Genomic DNA, 13,533 nt, shown 5'->3' with positions numbered 1-13,533 from the left:
TGCTGTCCTGTTTGTTTATCTGCATGTGCTTGTGTTTGTCTTTTCTGTGTCTTGTGGGGCTGTTTGTGTGTGCGCATGCACACTTGTGTCTGGCTTCCTCTGTTAATACATTTTCCATGTAGATATCCACAGAGGAGTCTTCCTCCTTCAGCCCAGGGGTTTCCAACGTTCAACTTCCTTTAAAATCTGCTTTGAAAACTGTGTCAGCCATCAGTGACCCAGAGACTCCAAATAGTACGTGCTTTACATTGCACACACACACAAACACACACACACACACATTACGCCACACAGAAAAACACTGATGTAGGATACTGAGAACAAGTAGATCCAAATGGAATTAACTGTTTTTTGTTTTTTCTCTCCGAGGTTCTCAGACCCTCTCCTGTGCTGACCAAGAAAAGGACTTGCTGGAGGTGAGAAAGAGAGAAGGATATATGTGTGGGTGCAAGTGTACTGTATGAATGTGACACATATCGTATGCGTGGGTGTGTGTGCTCTCTCTGAGTCCACGCATATGCCGTCCACGTCTTCCTCCTGCTGATTGGCAGGATCCACCCACATGCAGCAGGGTTTTCCTGTGTGATCTCATGCTGTGGAGTTTTGTTTCAAAACTTCTGTGAGTCATTGCCGCCTCACTAAATATCAGATTCACCGCCAGCCAAACGTTTTTGTACATCCTACATGTTAGCATTTTTTGGTTACCTTTTAAGCAATACATGATGGTGTCAGGTAAAAGTGTTTAGTCTATTTTTAAACCCCTTTAACATTGCTGATGCACTTGGGTCAGTCATTGTTCAAACCCACGAACTTTTATTATTATTAATATTATTGGGGAGATCCCAAAGTTACCAAATACCAGCTTTTGGGAAAATGTGCATGTTACATATTTACATTTGATTTAATGATGCAGCCTTTATAACATGGAGTCTTGGTTTCAAATAGTTTCCTCAGTGTAAATATTATGCAGCCCCGACTGTGTGATTCTTCCTTTGTTACTGTTGTTTGTGAACAACGCTGCGAGTCTACAGTCAACATAACTCCATGAGGTTGTAGTGAGGCACAGCGGTCCATTGAGCTAATTGCTAACAACCAGTAGGCGATTTAATTCTATTCCCCTTGTTAGCAAAATTACCAAAATGCGTAGCTCTAAAATGAAAAGTCAAATAAATATCAAAGTTAATACAATGCAGGGATACAGGAATGTTTGAACAAAGTTTCATGAAAATCCATCCGATAGTTGTCGAGGCCTTTCACTAGAAACCAAGAAGCTGATTAAATAGTATGTGATAGTGTCAGACAGTGTGGGATAAAATGTTTTTTAATCAACTTTAAAGCTCCTTAAGAAACATAGTGACTCAAAGTGCTAAACAAAAATGTTATAATGTTCAAAAACCTTTCTTCTGGCAGTGTATCAATCACCCAGTGTAGTATGAACATGGGGTTTCATGTACAGATTTTGTGCCCTCACTTTCATCTGTGGTGTAGTAATTATACCCTTTCAGCAACATTGTGGTCGCATCTCAGGGACTTCTCCCAGCAGAAGTCAAACTGGGTCCAATGTTGCAGTGACACCGTGTAAGATGCTCTGTTAATGTTGTGCTGTGTTGTTGATGCCTTCTCTCCCCGGTTGGAAGAGCTCGGCTGGGCCGGCTCCTCCTGAAAAAAGAAAGCCCAAGTCCAAACGAGTGAGGATCTCCATGGCGGTAAGATTGTCTGCCGCCTAGAGACTGTTGCTTAGTAACCGTTGCCTTGCGACACACACGTAATGAGTGCTGGACCAAAATATTAGTAGTGCGCCAGTCAAAGCGTTAGAGTGGTTTTGCAGAGAGAGCAAGTGTGTGAGAGAGAGAGATGAGGCGATTTTTAAAGTGGCAACGGTTTCATCTTCTTTTCAACATCAGTGTTAAAGCAAATGTTTCATCAGCTTTCACTTTAGACTGCTGGGATGCTTGTTCTGTGTGTGGTAGTGTCATCGTGTGTTTTGGAAAATGTGTTGTGTGTTTAATTTGATGGTGCTTGATTCTTAAAGTTAATGGTGTTATTGGTGTTGTTGGTATGGTTTATGGGTACTGAACAGCAGGTGCCCTGCTTGACCCATAAACCAAACTTTTCTCTCTGTGTTTTCTCTGAAACTCTATGTTATATGTTTTCAGATTGTGCCCTGTGTAATGTGTCTGTGCTGGTACATTATGTAGTGTACATGTATAAACATGGACAATGTATGTCTTACTTTATTTCATCTTTCTAGGACTCGACTGAAGTGGAAGATGGCATGTCCCCATCAGACGTGAGACATACAGTACACTTTCTAGAAATTATGCAAAAATGACTTTTACAACTCAGAGTTCAGAAATTGTAGTGTCTTGTCATCCTTCTCATTGCAGATAGCAGAGTGGGAGGAGCAGCAGCTCGATGAGCCGGTGGATTTCAAGAACTGCAAGATTGATCCCGCTCCCTTCCAGCTGGTGGAGCAAACATCTCTGCATAAGGTACGATTTCAACAAAAAAAGCCCCAAATGACATTGGCCATTTTACCATAGTAGGCTATTTTACTTATCATATGCATATTTTACAATAATGTCCCAGATATTTTTACAGCAGTTACCTAGCTACGTCCTGTTACAAGTGTGCCAAAATACAAACTTCAACTGCAAAATCTAGTTTCATTGTGAGTTTAACCACTAGCCTAAATGTCCCCTCTGGTGTTAATGTTACAGCTTAACATACAGGACATGGCACTGACTAAGGAGGTCCATGAATCCTAGTTGAATAATGTTGAATAAAGTTAATGACACTTAATTATACTGTAATTCGTTATTGGTATTTTAATGGTTTGATTAATGCTGCAGAATATCAGCTGAATGAGCATCCGGATGGACAGTTATCCCATGTAGTGTGCAGTGGATGAAGTACTTTTTAGGACAGTAAAAATAGCGATGCCATAGTGTAGAAATAGATTATGCTCTGTAACAAGCAAAAGCCATGCATTTAATGTACCACAAAAGTATTCACATGAAAAAATACTTAAAGTAGCAAAAATGGAGCCCATCTTCAGGGCAGAGGGAACTTGATTGGTTTCACTTTCACTTCCATTCATAAAACTGATTACATACATACATAACAACATATGTTGTTTTTTTGCCAGGTGAAACAGTAAAGTCAGGCCCTGGCACCTTTTTATTGCCTATGCACGTCACACAATGTAAATTATGGTAAGCTATGATTGGTTGGCGTCTGAAGCCATATCTCATAGTAAGAACTGATGTATGCCTAGTCCTAAAAGGCAAAAATATCATGTCTGATCCTGGTATAGTGATTTCAAAAACCCTGATCCAAAATGCAAATAAAAGCCCTTTTTGAGACTGTACCAAGGCCAATGACCCATTTCTCCTCCTCCACAGACCCACACCATCTTCTCTCTGCTGGGTCTGGATCACGCCTATGTTACCAGCATGGGGCGTCTGGTTGGAGTGGTCTCTCTCAAAGAGGTGTGCAAGTTTCCTTTATTTGTTTAAGCTTCTGATAGATGTTTTTTTTCTGTATATGATCATTAATGCTACCTTTTCTCTCGCTATTCCCATTTACTGCTTTCTTCCTTTCCCCCCTGGCTGGGGCTCTGTATCTCCAGCTGCGTAAAGCCATAGAGGGCTCAGTGACGGTGACTGGAGTAAAAGTGCGTCCTCCGTTGGCCAGTTTCCGTGACAGTGGGAACAGCACAAGTGTATCAGAGGTAACGGAACTACACAAGCTTTGCATCCGCCACAGGGGGCTCTCATTTCCACGCGAACCCAAGCGTCCCGATGTGGTGGACAAGCCCGATCTGGCCTACAAAGAAATCCCCGTCAACTTCTCAGACCAATCGAATTTGCAGTTTGAAACCAGCCCCGGTGACGTCTCAAGCCAGTCATCGGAGTTGGTGCTCCAGGAGAGCCCCTCGTTCACTGAGGAGCAATCAGAGTTTACTTTTGACTGCAGCCCCTCCCACACTGAGGAATCAGAGCTGGCCTGTGACTATGACCCCCCACCCACACTCCTGAGCCAGACAACACAGAGCAAGAACAGCGGAGTCCATCTATGAGCAGAGACCAATCAGAACCTGAAGGAGAGGGTAACCCCATCCACACTAAGCATCAATCCGAATGATCGGGGGGGATCCATACTGTCGCCTCATGATTGTTGATATGTCTTACATGTGTAGAGGTCCCTCTCCCCTGAAAGTCCAGCCTAGATACCTGTGTTTCTAACATTGTGTGGCGTGAGTGAGTCAGCGTGGGCACGAGTAGATGGGACATTCCTCATTTTGCCTCAAATGCTTGTTTTACAGGATAAAGCTGTTTTTATTCTATATTTTTATTACTGCTGACAAAATCCCATGAAAAGACCAAATCAAAAACAGGTTTATCTGTCTCTTACTGACTTCCCTGTCCTGTCTGTGGCTCTTTGACTACTATCACAACACATATCATTAAAGTGTTGGGAGGTTTCTCTGCATATGTGGAAAAATATGTTGTAAAAAGCCTTTTGTGGCTCCAGAGGGAGTGGTGTGAGGGCTAATAAAGTCAACCTGATTAGATTGGAAGAATACAACTTTGGAAATTAAGACAACAATCATCATCTCTGCCTCTAGGCTGGAGGCAGCATTAGCTGCTGCTGTTAGAAGAACACACCCGAATCTCTGACCGGACTGTCGGCGGTCGAGATGAACTGTCAAAACCTTGAGTCGGCATTATCCACTAATGTCGACTCAAGGTTTTGACAAGACAAATTTGTGAAGTATAAAAGACAATGTCTCTCCATTTATTTCAATCCATCCATTGTTAGATTGACTATGTTAAAGGAGTGCAATGCTAAATCAGTGTGGTAACAAATGTTTTGCGTATCTGAGTTTGAACTGCCGTTTTGGAGCTTTTGATTAAATCAGCAGATGGAGTTCGCCCAGCTGTCGTGGAATTGTAGATTTTAAAATCTGTTTTTACTAAACACTTTAAGGACTTCTGTTAGCTTAAAAGTTGAGTTGAGACTAGGTCAAGAATGGCCTTGAAAACAGTTTCAGCTTCAACTTCTGCAAGATCTGATTAGGTGAAATTATCGAAAGCTTTAGCACATCTAATAATGGACCTTTAGGTGAGATTATTTAAATCATTTCCTGAAACGACTGGGCACTAGAGGTAAAATTACTCAAGTAAATATTGCCTTTTTTTCAGCTGTGGATTTTACTCTAGTGTGCAGAAGGATGGTATGTAAATGGGATTTGACTGTTTTTAATAGTTTTTTATTTAGCTCCATGAAGACAATGATAACACTAGTTTGGTCTTTTCATGGCTTTTGTTAAAAATAAAAGTATTTACGTGACTTCAATTACATTGCAAGCAGAGAGAAAATAAAAGGAGACAAATAAAAGGCAAATAATAGACAGCAAAGCACAGAAGAACAAAGACAAAACATTTTAATGAGCACATGGTGTTATGAATTCAAACTACTACCTATTCACTAGCAATGGACTAATACATCAGAGGGCCATAATTAATGGCTAATAATAAAATATAGTGGTGTTGGTTATATGTTGGCTGATAAGCAATAACTACAGTATTAATGCAGTAATGGTTTAATAGCTACAGTGTCATCAGTTTGTCAAGACTCTATTGTTTACAACAGATGTAATATTCAGTATTTTCTTTCATTTTACTACCAAACATTGGTGTCAATATCAGCCCCCGAAATCAACTGTTCAAAGGCAGCTTCCAAAGGCCTATCAAGCGTGTTACACGGCTTCACATAAATGTGAAGCACATTGTAATTACCATCAGGATCATTTTTCTGCACATGTAGCCTTGTTTGGCTTTATAGGGGCTGATTCAATAAGGGCAATGTAGACTGTCAGTCTTGTCACTTGAATGCCTCTGCATTTTCATTTAATTGTGTGTTTAATGTGTTTCTAGCATGATAAAGTGAACAAACAGAGGGAAATGAAAATACTGGCTGTTGTACAGAGCACACAAACAAACAAAAAACACACACACACACACCACACACACGTGAATGTGACCTGTATATTAACACCGTGATATGTTACACGTACCTTTATGACAGTACATATAATCCAGCCTGGCCTCTAATACAATGTTGAGAAATGTAACTACTGTGAAGCACAGTGATACCCACAAAACTGTAGTAGAGAAACGGGTGTGTGTGAGTCCTTGTTATGACCCTCAAATGGATGTAATATTTTTTAGCTTCATGCTGTCCTATTTTTGAGCCATATTTCAATCTTATGTGATATCATCGCAGCACACAACTCCGTCTCATTTTTAAAAAAATGTGTAAACATTTGTGCAACGATTTATTAGCGTGATTTCTTTTCGTTTGCATATAGAATGTGAAGTAGTGCTTGCCATATAAGATAACATTTAAGGAGTTAAATGTAGAGAGAGTATAAGCTAATTTGCAGGGTATCTAGTTAAGCAATAAGTCTGTAGTATCTCCCTTTATATGGCACTGGCCTGTATATGCTTTGTACATATAAATACACTGATGAGATCTACGTACATACTATTGTACATAGGAGAATAATGCATTTAAAATCCAACAGCCATTGTTATTTTTCAGAGAACATGAAATTGTTTTGTACATGAGTGATTGATTAAATTAAAACAAGTTTGAGTTTGTGTTTTTCCTTATATGTTTAGTTTGTGGGGAAAAAAGATGACAAAATATTTCCCAAAAAAGCAACGTATTTATATATAAGCAGGACATTCAGACATTCAGTATCAAACATAGCCCGACTCACGACACAGCATGACCCAGAAAAACAATACAAAATATCCATAGAAAACCAATGCAACACATGACTCTTCACAAAAATGTACAAAACTAAGTTTAAACAACAGCTAATCATTCTGATTGAACTCTCCAATATACTGTATACATATCAGTACATGAAAGGCCTAGAGGATGAGAGACAGAAGGCAGCAAGTGGAGAAGAGATTATCAGAGGAAGAAGAGGAGGTGGAGAGAGATTTACAGTGAAAGCAGAATCGATTATGTCACATCCAGAATCAACACGGACTCAAAAAGACATAAAGATGGACGACACATCACATCAACTACTCTTTCTTCTCCTCTACTTCATCCCTCTCTTCTTCATCGAAGGACGCCACTCCAGAGGAAGCCCGGTCGGAGAAGAAGCTCCTCCGGCTGGAATGCCACGCTCGAAACTCATGAAATACGCTGCCTTGCTCGTCCTCGTCCTCCTCGTCCTCCTCTCCAGGAGACTCAGAGTGAGAGGTGGAGTAGCAGGAGTCAAACCTGCTGCTCCTGGCCCGAGGCCTCCACTCAGGCTTGTTGTGGATGCAGACATCATTGCACTGCTCCTGCAAAAGGGCCGGCTGCTCCGCGTGACCACCCAGCCTCTCTCGCCCCTCTTCCTTCTCCAGGAAGAGACTCATGCAGTCGCTGGCTAAAGTAGGTGAATTGGTCTGGGATGAATGTGGGTCATTGTAAGAAACAGGCCTACCACAGAGCAGGCTGCACCCGCTGCTGCAGCTGTTGGAGGGCGGTGCCTCGCCGCCATCAACCTCAGGCTGGCACGGCGCTCTGCTCTTTGGATTGGAAGAGGCTACGTCTGAGGGAGGAGCAAAAAGTCAGAACACCTGGAAATGGATGGAAAATTGGGGGAGGGGATGGGAAGATGATTTTGTCAGTGAAGATGCATTAATGAAGACAATGAGTGATGAAAATGACCAAAATGGTGGTGACGGTGGATACCTGCGTTCTGGTTGGAGGCGGTTTGATTCTGACCATTGGTGTGGGAGTCTTCATCGTTTGGGTCTTCCTCGTCATCGTCTATAGAAGCCCAGGCACGCAGCTTAGCCTCAGCGATGGCAAACTGCTCAGCCACTCCTGCAGAGACACACGTCCAATAAATGAATGCCAATGGACAGAAAGTTGTGTGTGTCTGCCCATAACCAGTTAAACCAAATGATGATTTTCTTTCCTGGTTTTATTTGAACTTTCATATGTAAATTTAAAAAAATGCTAACATTAAAGAAAATTCTCTTCTTGATGCCTCAGATTTGTCGTGTGACTCCTTAAAGAGAAGGGTTGGGCATCGAGAACCTATTCCTACTTGGAATCGTTTCAAAAATTACGATTCAAGTAGAATTGTTTCATTATTGCAATTGATTGGAGGATTTGGGTTTCCCAATTTAATATGCGCAGGTTTTGGTTTACATAACGCCAGGCGCTTGTTGTGTTGCAGCTATGGAGTGCAGTGAGCGGTGCTGTGGTATGGCTTTATTTTGCGTAGAAAAAGCCCTGTAAAACTGCAACCCACCATTGAATCAAAAATAAAACGTATTTGTGAAATAAGCATGTGACCCGTTTTAACTCCACGCCTCAAAGAATCGGAATCGAGACTCAATAAAAACCGGAATCGAAATGAAGAATCGGAATTGGAATCAGAATCATTAAAATCCAAACGATGCCCAACCCTATAAAAGAGGATGGCAATCACTGAATGACTGTATCTAACAGAGTATTACAGAGGGAATCTGATTGCTCTGGTGTTTGTCAGTACATCAACATCTATATTAAACAAGGTTAAAGTGTTACTACAACTTGTACCTCTTTTTTGAAAATTAAAAAATTGTTTCCATATTGCCAGATTTTAGAAAACACTATGTATGTCTGACATTATTTTAATAATGCCATGTGTTTTCTTCCCACATATACCGATTTAAAATCAATTTTAGGAAGTTTATGTCAGACTGAGTCAAACGTAGGGCTTCGTAATCTAATAACAGTGTTCACACACAATTTCCCAAAGACGGAGGGTACATCTTCAAATTGCTAATTTTGTCTGACCACAGTCCAGAAAAATGTATTCACTTTACAATAGAGAGCCAAAAAATACTCACATTTGGTATCAGCAAATGTTTCTTTAGCTTTTAATGTGACCAACACAATTAATTCATGATCTAAACAGTCAATGTTAATATTTTGTACATCTAATAATCGTTAAATTGACTAATTGTTGCATCTCTTGTCACTAAGCTTTTTAGAAATCTACAATGCAAGATTAAGTACCGTATTTTGGAGCAATAATCGAAGTGTAAAAAAAAGAAAATAAAGTCTTTATGATGTACATGTCGTTCAGTCACTATGTACCCCACTTCTCTCTCTCTCTTGATCAAACCACGCCAATGTCCTCGGCACCAGACAGGATGAGTCACAGCAAAACAGCAGGAGCTGTTGTACCATTGGTGGGCAGTGAAGTGTTCTGGGAGAGTGTCTAAATAATAGGCCCCCATCTGCTGCCAAGACAAGCCATCACCCAAGAGACAGCGTGGTGGGCGGAGCGGACCGCTGACATACAGGAGTTTTAGGGGATTAGGTGCATGACAGAAGGTGGCAGCCTGCCAGAAGATGATGCTGGAGCTAAACCAAGCTAAGTAAAAAGAGGCATGTGCAGAGATCAGCTAGTTACACAGTCTAAGCTGGATACAAAACGTATTCTTGGCTAAAAGTCTCAGATATGACACTCTATATCCACGACCTTCCACTCCGGGAAATTCTACCATATGTCTTTCATTTTGGCCGGATGTCCGTCACCTTAAGCTTTCTTTGTGTTGGAATTCTAAACTCTGGTCGGTTTATGAGGACTGTGGTCAACTGGTCCTCAGATCTCTGCAGGGTAAACTGAGACAGCTAGCTAGACTATATGTCCAATCTGAGTTTTCTGTTGCACGACTAAAACAACCTTTGAAGGTACACATGTTAGACTAAAACAAGTTCCCTTCATTATGTATTTTGTAGTGGCACCGGGGCCATGACAGAGAAATGGCAATAAACCAGAGCAGTTTTTCCCCACAACCCAAAATTTTGTGTGGACTAGCCAGACCCTCCTCCGCAACGCTGTGGATTAAGGTCTGACAAAGCGAGACTACAGAGATGAATACCTGCAGCAAACCGGGCCTCCTTCTCTCCTTCAGTCAGGTGGCAGTAAGAGCTAAAGTGGGCGGCTGGCTGTGGGTTCGCAGGTTTGGGCCAACCTTTCCACTCAATAAGGTGGGCGACCCGGCCCTGAGCCAGGGAGGTGGGCTTCGTTACATGGTCCTTCACTGCCTGAGAGATACCTGGACACAGAGCGAGGAACAGGTCGGAGTATGAAGTTGTAACTTGAATCACAGACATGTCATCATAGTTGAAAAACACTATCAGTCGAAAGGCCATTACCATTTAAGGAGGACCTGGCAAGTGCTGCAAACTCATGGATACCGACACTTTTCCTCGAGTCTGCCGGAGATTTTCCTGACTTTGGAATCATTTCGCTCTCCTCGAATTTCACCTGCGAGACAGATTAGATTTAAGCAAAACTCGTTGTTTTGCACCAATGCACGAGAACAACACATAAGCTCTGCTGTGCGTCACATCCAGCACTGGTCCGCTATTCCAATATTCATGTTTACTTTTCCAATATTTAGGCTGTGAGAAACATTCTAATATGATCTCACTAAAAAAGCAAATTCAATGTGACTCACAGGACAAACATATGGCTGAGGCCTTCATTCCAAAAAGAAAGGCTTTATCCCAAACGAAGATCTACGATGCTTAAAAAAAACTGTTTCCTACCTCCCCTTCTTCCTTTCCTCCTTGATCTCAGCCTCATCGTGGACAGAGATGGTGTCACAGCGCACCAAACCAACACAACTAAAACTCACAGCTTGGGTTTACTGGTTTAAACCACCAGGCAGACAAGCAAACAGCTACGCCCTACATTACCTGTAATGCTAAAGCTACAATAAGCCGGTGAAACCGGTTGGAATGGTTGGGGTTAAGGGAGGTGGGGGCAGTGGAGACAGTCTCCTTGTGGACCGGGCAATCACATGGCATTTGAGAAGCTTTGGTAAGCAGCTCCAGTCAGGCCTGCTCACTCCAAAGCTGCTGATCCATATACAAATTGATCTTGCTACCCAAATAACTCCATTCCAAAACAATATCACACACATGACTGCACCCAGTAGATCAGTTGGGTCAGCAAAATCTACTGGAGCAGCGTGGAATTTGTCTTGTTTTTATGACAGGTGAGTCTTTCAACAAGCAGTAAACATGTTACCTGGACACAGCTGTGAGCATGCGCATGACTTGACAGATATCCTTAAGCAGATCGGCTCCCAAAGCAGCTCAAGAAACAGACTTTGGTTAAAGGTTTACGTACTTTAAAGTAAAAAGAAAGTAAATGTGTGTCAGAGGTACACAGGCAGGTAGGAAGCTGGGAGGCAGTGATATGAAGGCAGAGTGGCGTTCAACACTCCTCAGAGGTAAGCATGAGCTGCAAAATATACCTGGGAGCACCACAGACATCACTCATGCTCAACACTGATAAACACGTCACATGTTCAGCCTGTGGCGTCAGATCCCTCCTGAGACTCAGGCACAGATTTCTTGAATCAAGCTGACAAAATAAGACACACGCAATGGAAATCAGCTTTTACTTTGAACTATTAGAAATGGGGATTATTTTAACTCATATGCCAATTAGCATGCATTTGTCACCACCTACACACAAAATACCAGCAGTTCCATTCCCAACCTTTTTAGTTTGCGTCTCAGGAAAAAAACAAAGAAATGACCCTCGACAGAGTCTTTGAGTTTTGCCAAATTTTGATTTTTCCCCGTTCGAGTTGGATAATCTTAGCAAACCGGAAAAAGTTGGGGGAAGAAAAGTGTACTTTTGGGGGCATTTGTTGGATCTCTGTAAGTTTTAGTGTGGTCTAGACCTACTCTATCCGCATCTTGAGATAACTTCTGTTATGATTTGACACCACAAATAAAAATGAATTGAATTCAAAGAGCAAGCTTTTGAGAGAAGACAGAAATCATCTAATATAAAAGAGATGCAGTATAACTTTTTTTTCTCCTGTTTTCTATCCAATTAAGTATCCCTAGGTTGGTAACCACTGCTGCAAACAGTTTGTAGGTCACATCCCTGTCATCTGGTTTAAACGTGTGATCCCTGTGTTCATCTGTTGATGCAGTTATCTGTTTTAGTGCTGATACTTGCTTTAAATCATTGATTCCCCGATTCCAGCTTCTCAAATGTCTGTGTTTTTTGTTTTTTTCTATCATTGTAAGCTGAACATATTCGTGTAATAACTGACAGATAAATCAATAATGAAAATAATCATTAGCTGAATGACTCCCTTTGATATTTGCCTTTTTTTTTTAAACTGGTACACCTGCACATGATTTGGCCTCTCTGGAGCAGTTAATTGTGTGATGTTGCTTTAGGAAAAAAACTCCCACTTCAACATGCTGATCACCAGCTGACAAGTGCTGCTGATTAGCATTCATCCTAACAACAAGAACATGTGTAGCAGCGCTTGCTGTCTAATGACCTTGTTGCTTTAAGTCATTTTTCACAAGGTGTTTGAATTATTTCGCCCACTCCCTGCAGGGGCAGACTGCTGTGTGCCTCTTTGACAACAGCATGATCTTCTGACATCCACACAGCCAGTGAAGTGACTTATATAGGACCAACAAGTGGCATGGAGTTGAGCCAGTTTGACTGCAGCCAAACATCTCGTGCTTGGCATGAATGGAAGGAGCTGCAGTGTTGATGTGGTGCTTTCTCTCTCTCTCTCTCTGTAAATTTAGAGCAACAGGAGCGAGAATAACGCACACAATCCTCTCCGCCATTAATGGGTGCAGGCCTAGTAGCGTGCAATTATGAGGAAAATAACGCACGAGAGACGCGGATGCAGCGGGTCTCCTGGCAACCTTTGAATTCTCCATCTGCATAATAGCTCCATACCTGCATCGGATAAACAGCACGGAGATGCCGAGAGCCCCCCCTCCCCGCCTTTTATATGCACCTCTAAGCATGCTGGCGCGCTTATCATGATCCCCCTGTCTACGACTCTGGGTACCTACCTTTAAGTCGGACCGCGGTGGCTCATGATAATGCGCTTAATTGTCTCCAATCCGATCAACAGATGATGGTTTGCCCCCCCTGCAGCAGTCTCTGCAGTGGATCATTAAAGCCACTCAGTCTGCGGGAACATCTTCCGAACTCCAGCATTAGGTCTCCAGCACAGACGTACCATTTGTTGCTCAGTAGGCAATATGGGTTACATAGGCTGTCCAAATGTCTCCCGATGGCAAGCGTCATCAACGCAAGGCGGTGTCACAGCCACCCCCCGCCCCACCCACCCCATCCCCAACCCCTCTTCCCGTGCAGCCAAGAGACAGTCGCCTAACCTGCAGCTTTGGCCCCAAGTACCGCAGCTGCTTTTCACCTGTCGCTCTATAAAAACACAGCACATCCGCAGTCATTTGGTAAACACACTCAACAGGACGCAGGCAGGGTGGACATGCGCTTTATGTGCAAACATGGACTGCACTCTGATATCAAGAAAACGCCGGAAAGATCTAAAAAAATAATAATCGCGTGATAAACAAAGATTGCCGTCATGTCAAGTTGACCTTATTTGTCCAGTTATACAACAAGAGACTCGAAGACAACAAGAGAGG

General features: G+C 42.2%; 2 protein-coding genes across 12 annotated transcripts in view; one reads left to right on the top strand and one right to left on the bottom strand.

The window, feature by feature from the left end:
* The window catches only part of clcn2a (chloride channel, voltage-sensitive 2a), a 57,738-nt gene that overhangs the window by 34,254 nt on the left and 9,951 nt on the right, over positions 1 to 13,533 (top strand). For 6 of the 9 annotated variants that reach the window (XM_032530662.1, XM_032530660.1, XM_032530659.1 and 3 more), the window contains 7 exons: positions 123 to 234; positions 370 to 416; positions 1,638 to 1,706; positions 2,252 to 2,290; positions 2,388 to 2,492; positions 3,405 to 3,491; positions 3,632 to 6,657. In XM_032530662.1, the coding sequence (XP_032386553.1) occupies positions 123 to 234; positions 370 to 416; positions 1,638 to 1,706; positions 2,252 to 2,290; positions 2,388 to 2,492; positions 3,405 to 3,491; positions 3,632 to 4,081 (909 nt within the window). In that variant the 3' untranslated portion in view covers positions 4,082 to 6,657. Of the gene's footprint in view, positions 1 to 122; positions 235 to 369; positions 417 to 1,637; positions 1,707 to 2,251; positions 2,291 to 2,387; positions 2,493 to 3,404; positions 3,492 to 3,631; positions 6,658 to 13,533 lie in introns of those variants that run through there. The other 3 variants (XM_032530663.1, XM_032530664.1, XR_004334264.1) reach the window with 2 other exon arrangements.
* Positions 6,365 to 13,194, bottom strand: fam131aa (family with sequence similarity 131 member Aa). 3 transcript variants are annotated; one of them, XM_032530680.1, is made up of 5 exons: positions 12,934 to 13,194; positions 10,237 to 10,348; positions 9,960 to 10,136; positions 7,768 to 7,902; positions 6,365 to 7,624 (listed from the first exon to the last, which is right to left on the bottom strand). In XM_032530680.1, exons 2-5 carry the CDS (start codon positions 10,325 to 10,327, stop codon positions 7,107 to 7,109), a joined length of 921 nt encoding a protein of 306 aa, XP_032386571.1. In that variant the 5' UTR covers positions 10,328 to 10,348; positions 12,934 to 13,194; the 3' UTR covers positions 6,365 to 7,106. The 3 variants fall into 3 exon arrangements, with proteins under 3 accessions (XP_032386571.1, XP_032386572.1, XP_032386573.1); XM_032530681.1 differs by lacking the exon at positions 12,934 to 13,194 and adding an exon at positions 10,626 to 10,870 and having other exon boundaries at positions 10,237 to 10,351; XM_032530682.1 differs by lacking the exon at positions 12,934 to 13,194 and adding an exon at positions 10,633 to 10,870.

This window comes from Etheostoma spectabile, chromosome 12 (assembly GCF_008692095.1).
Source record: "Etheostoma spectabile isolate EspeVRDwgs_2016 chromosome 12, UIUC_Espe_1.0, whole genome shotgun sequence".
NCBI lineage: Eukaryota > Metazoa > Chordata > Actinopteri > Perciformes > Percidae > Etheostoma > Etheostoma spectabile.
The sequence above is the reverse complement of the archived record's forward strand: the minus strand, read 5'-3'. Positions and strand labels throughout refer to the sequence as shown.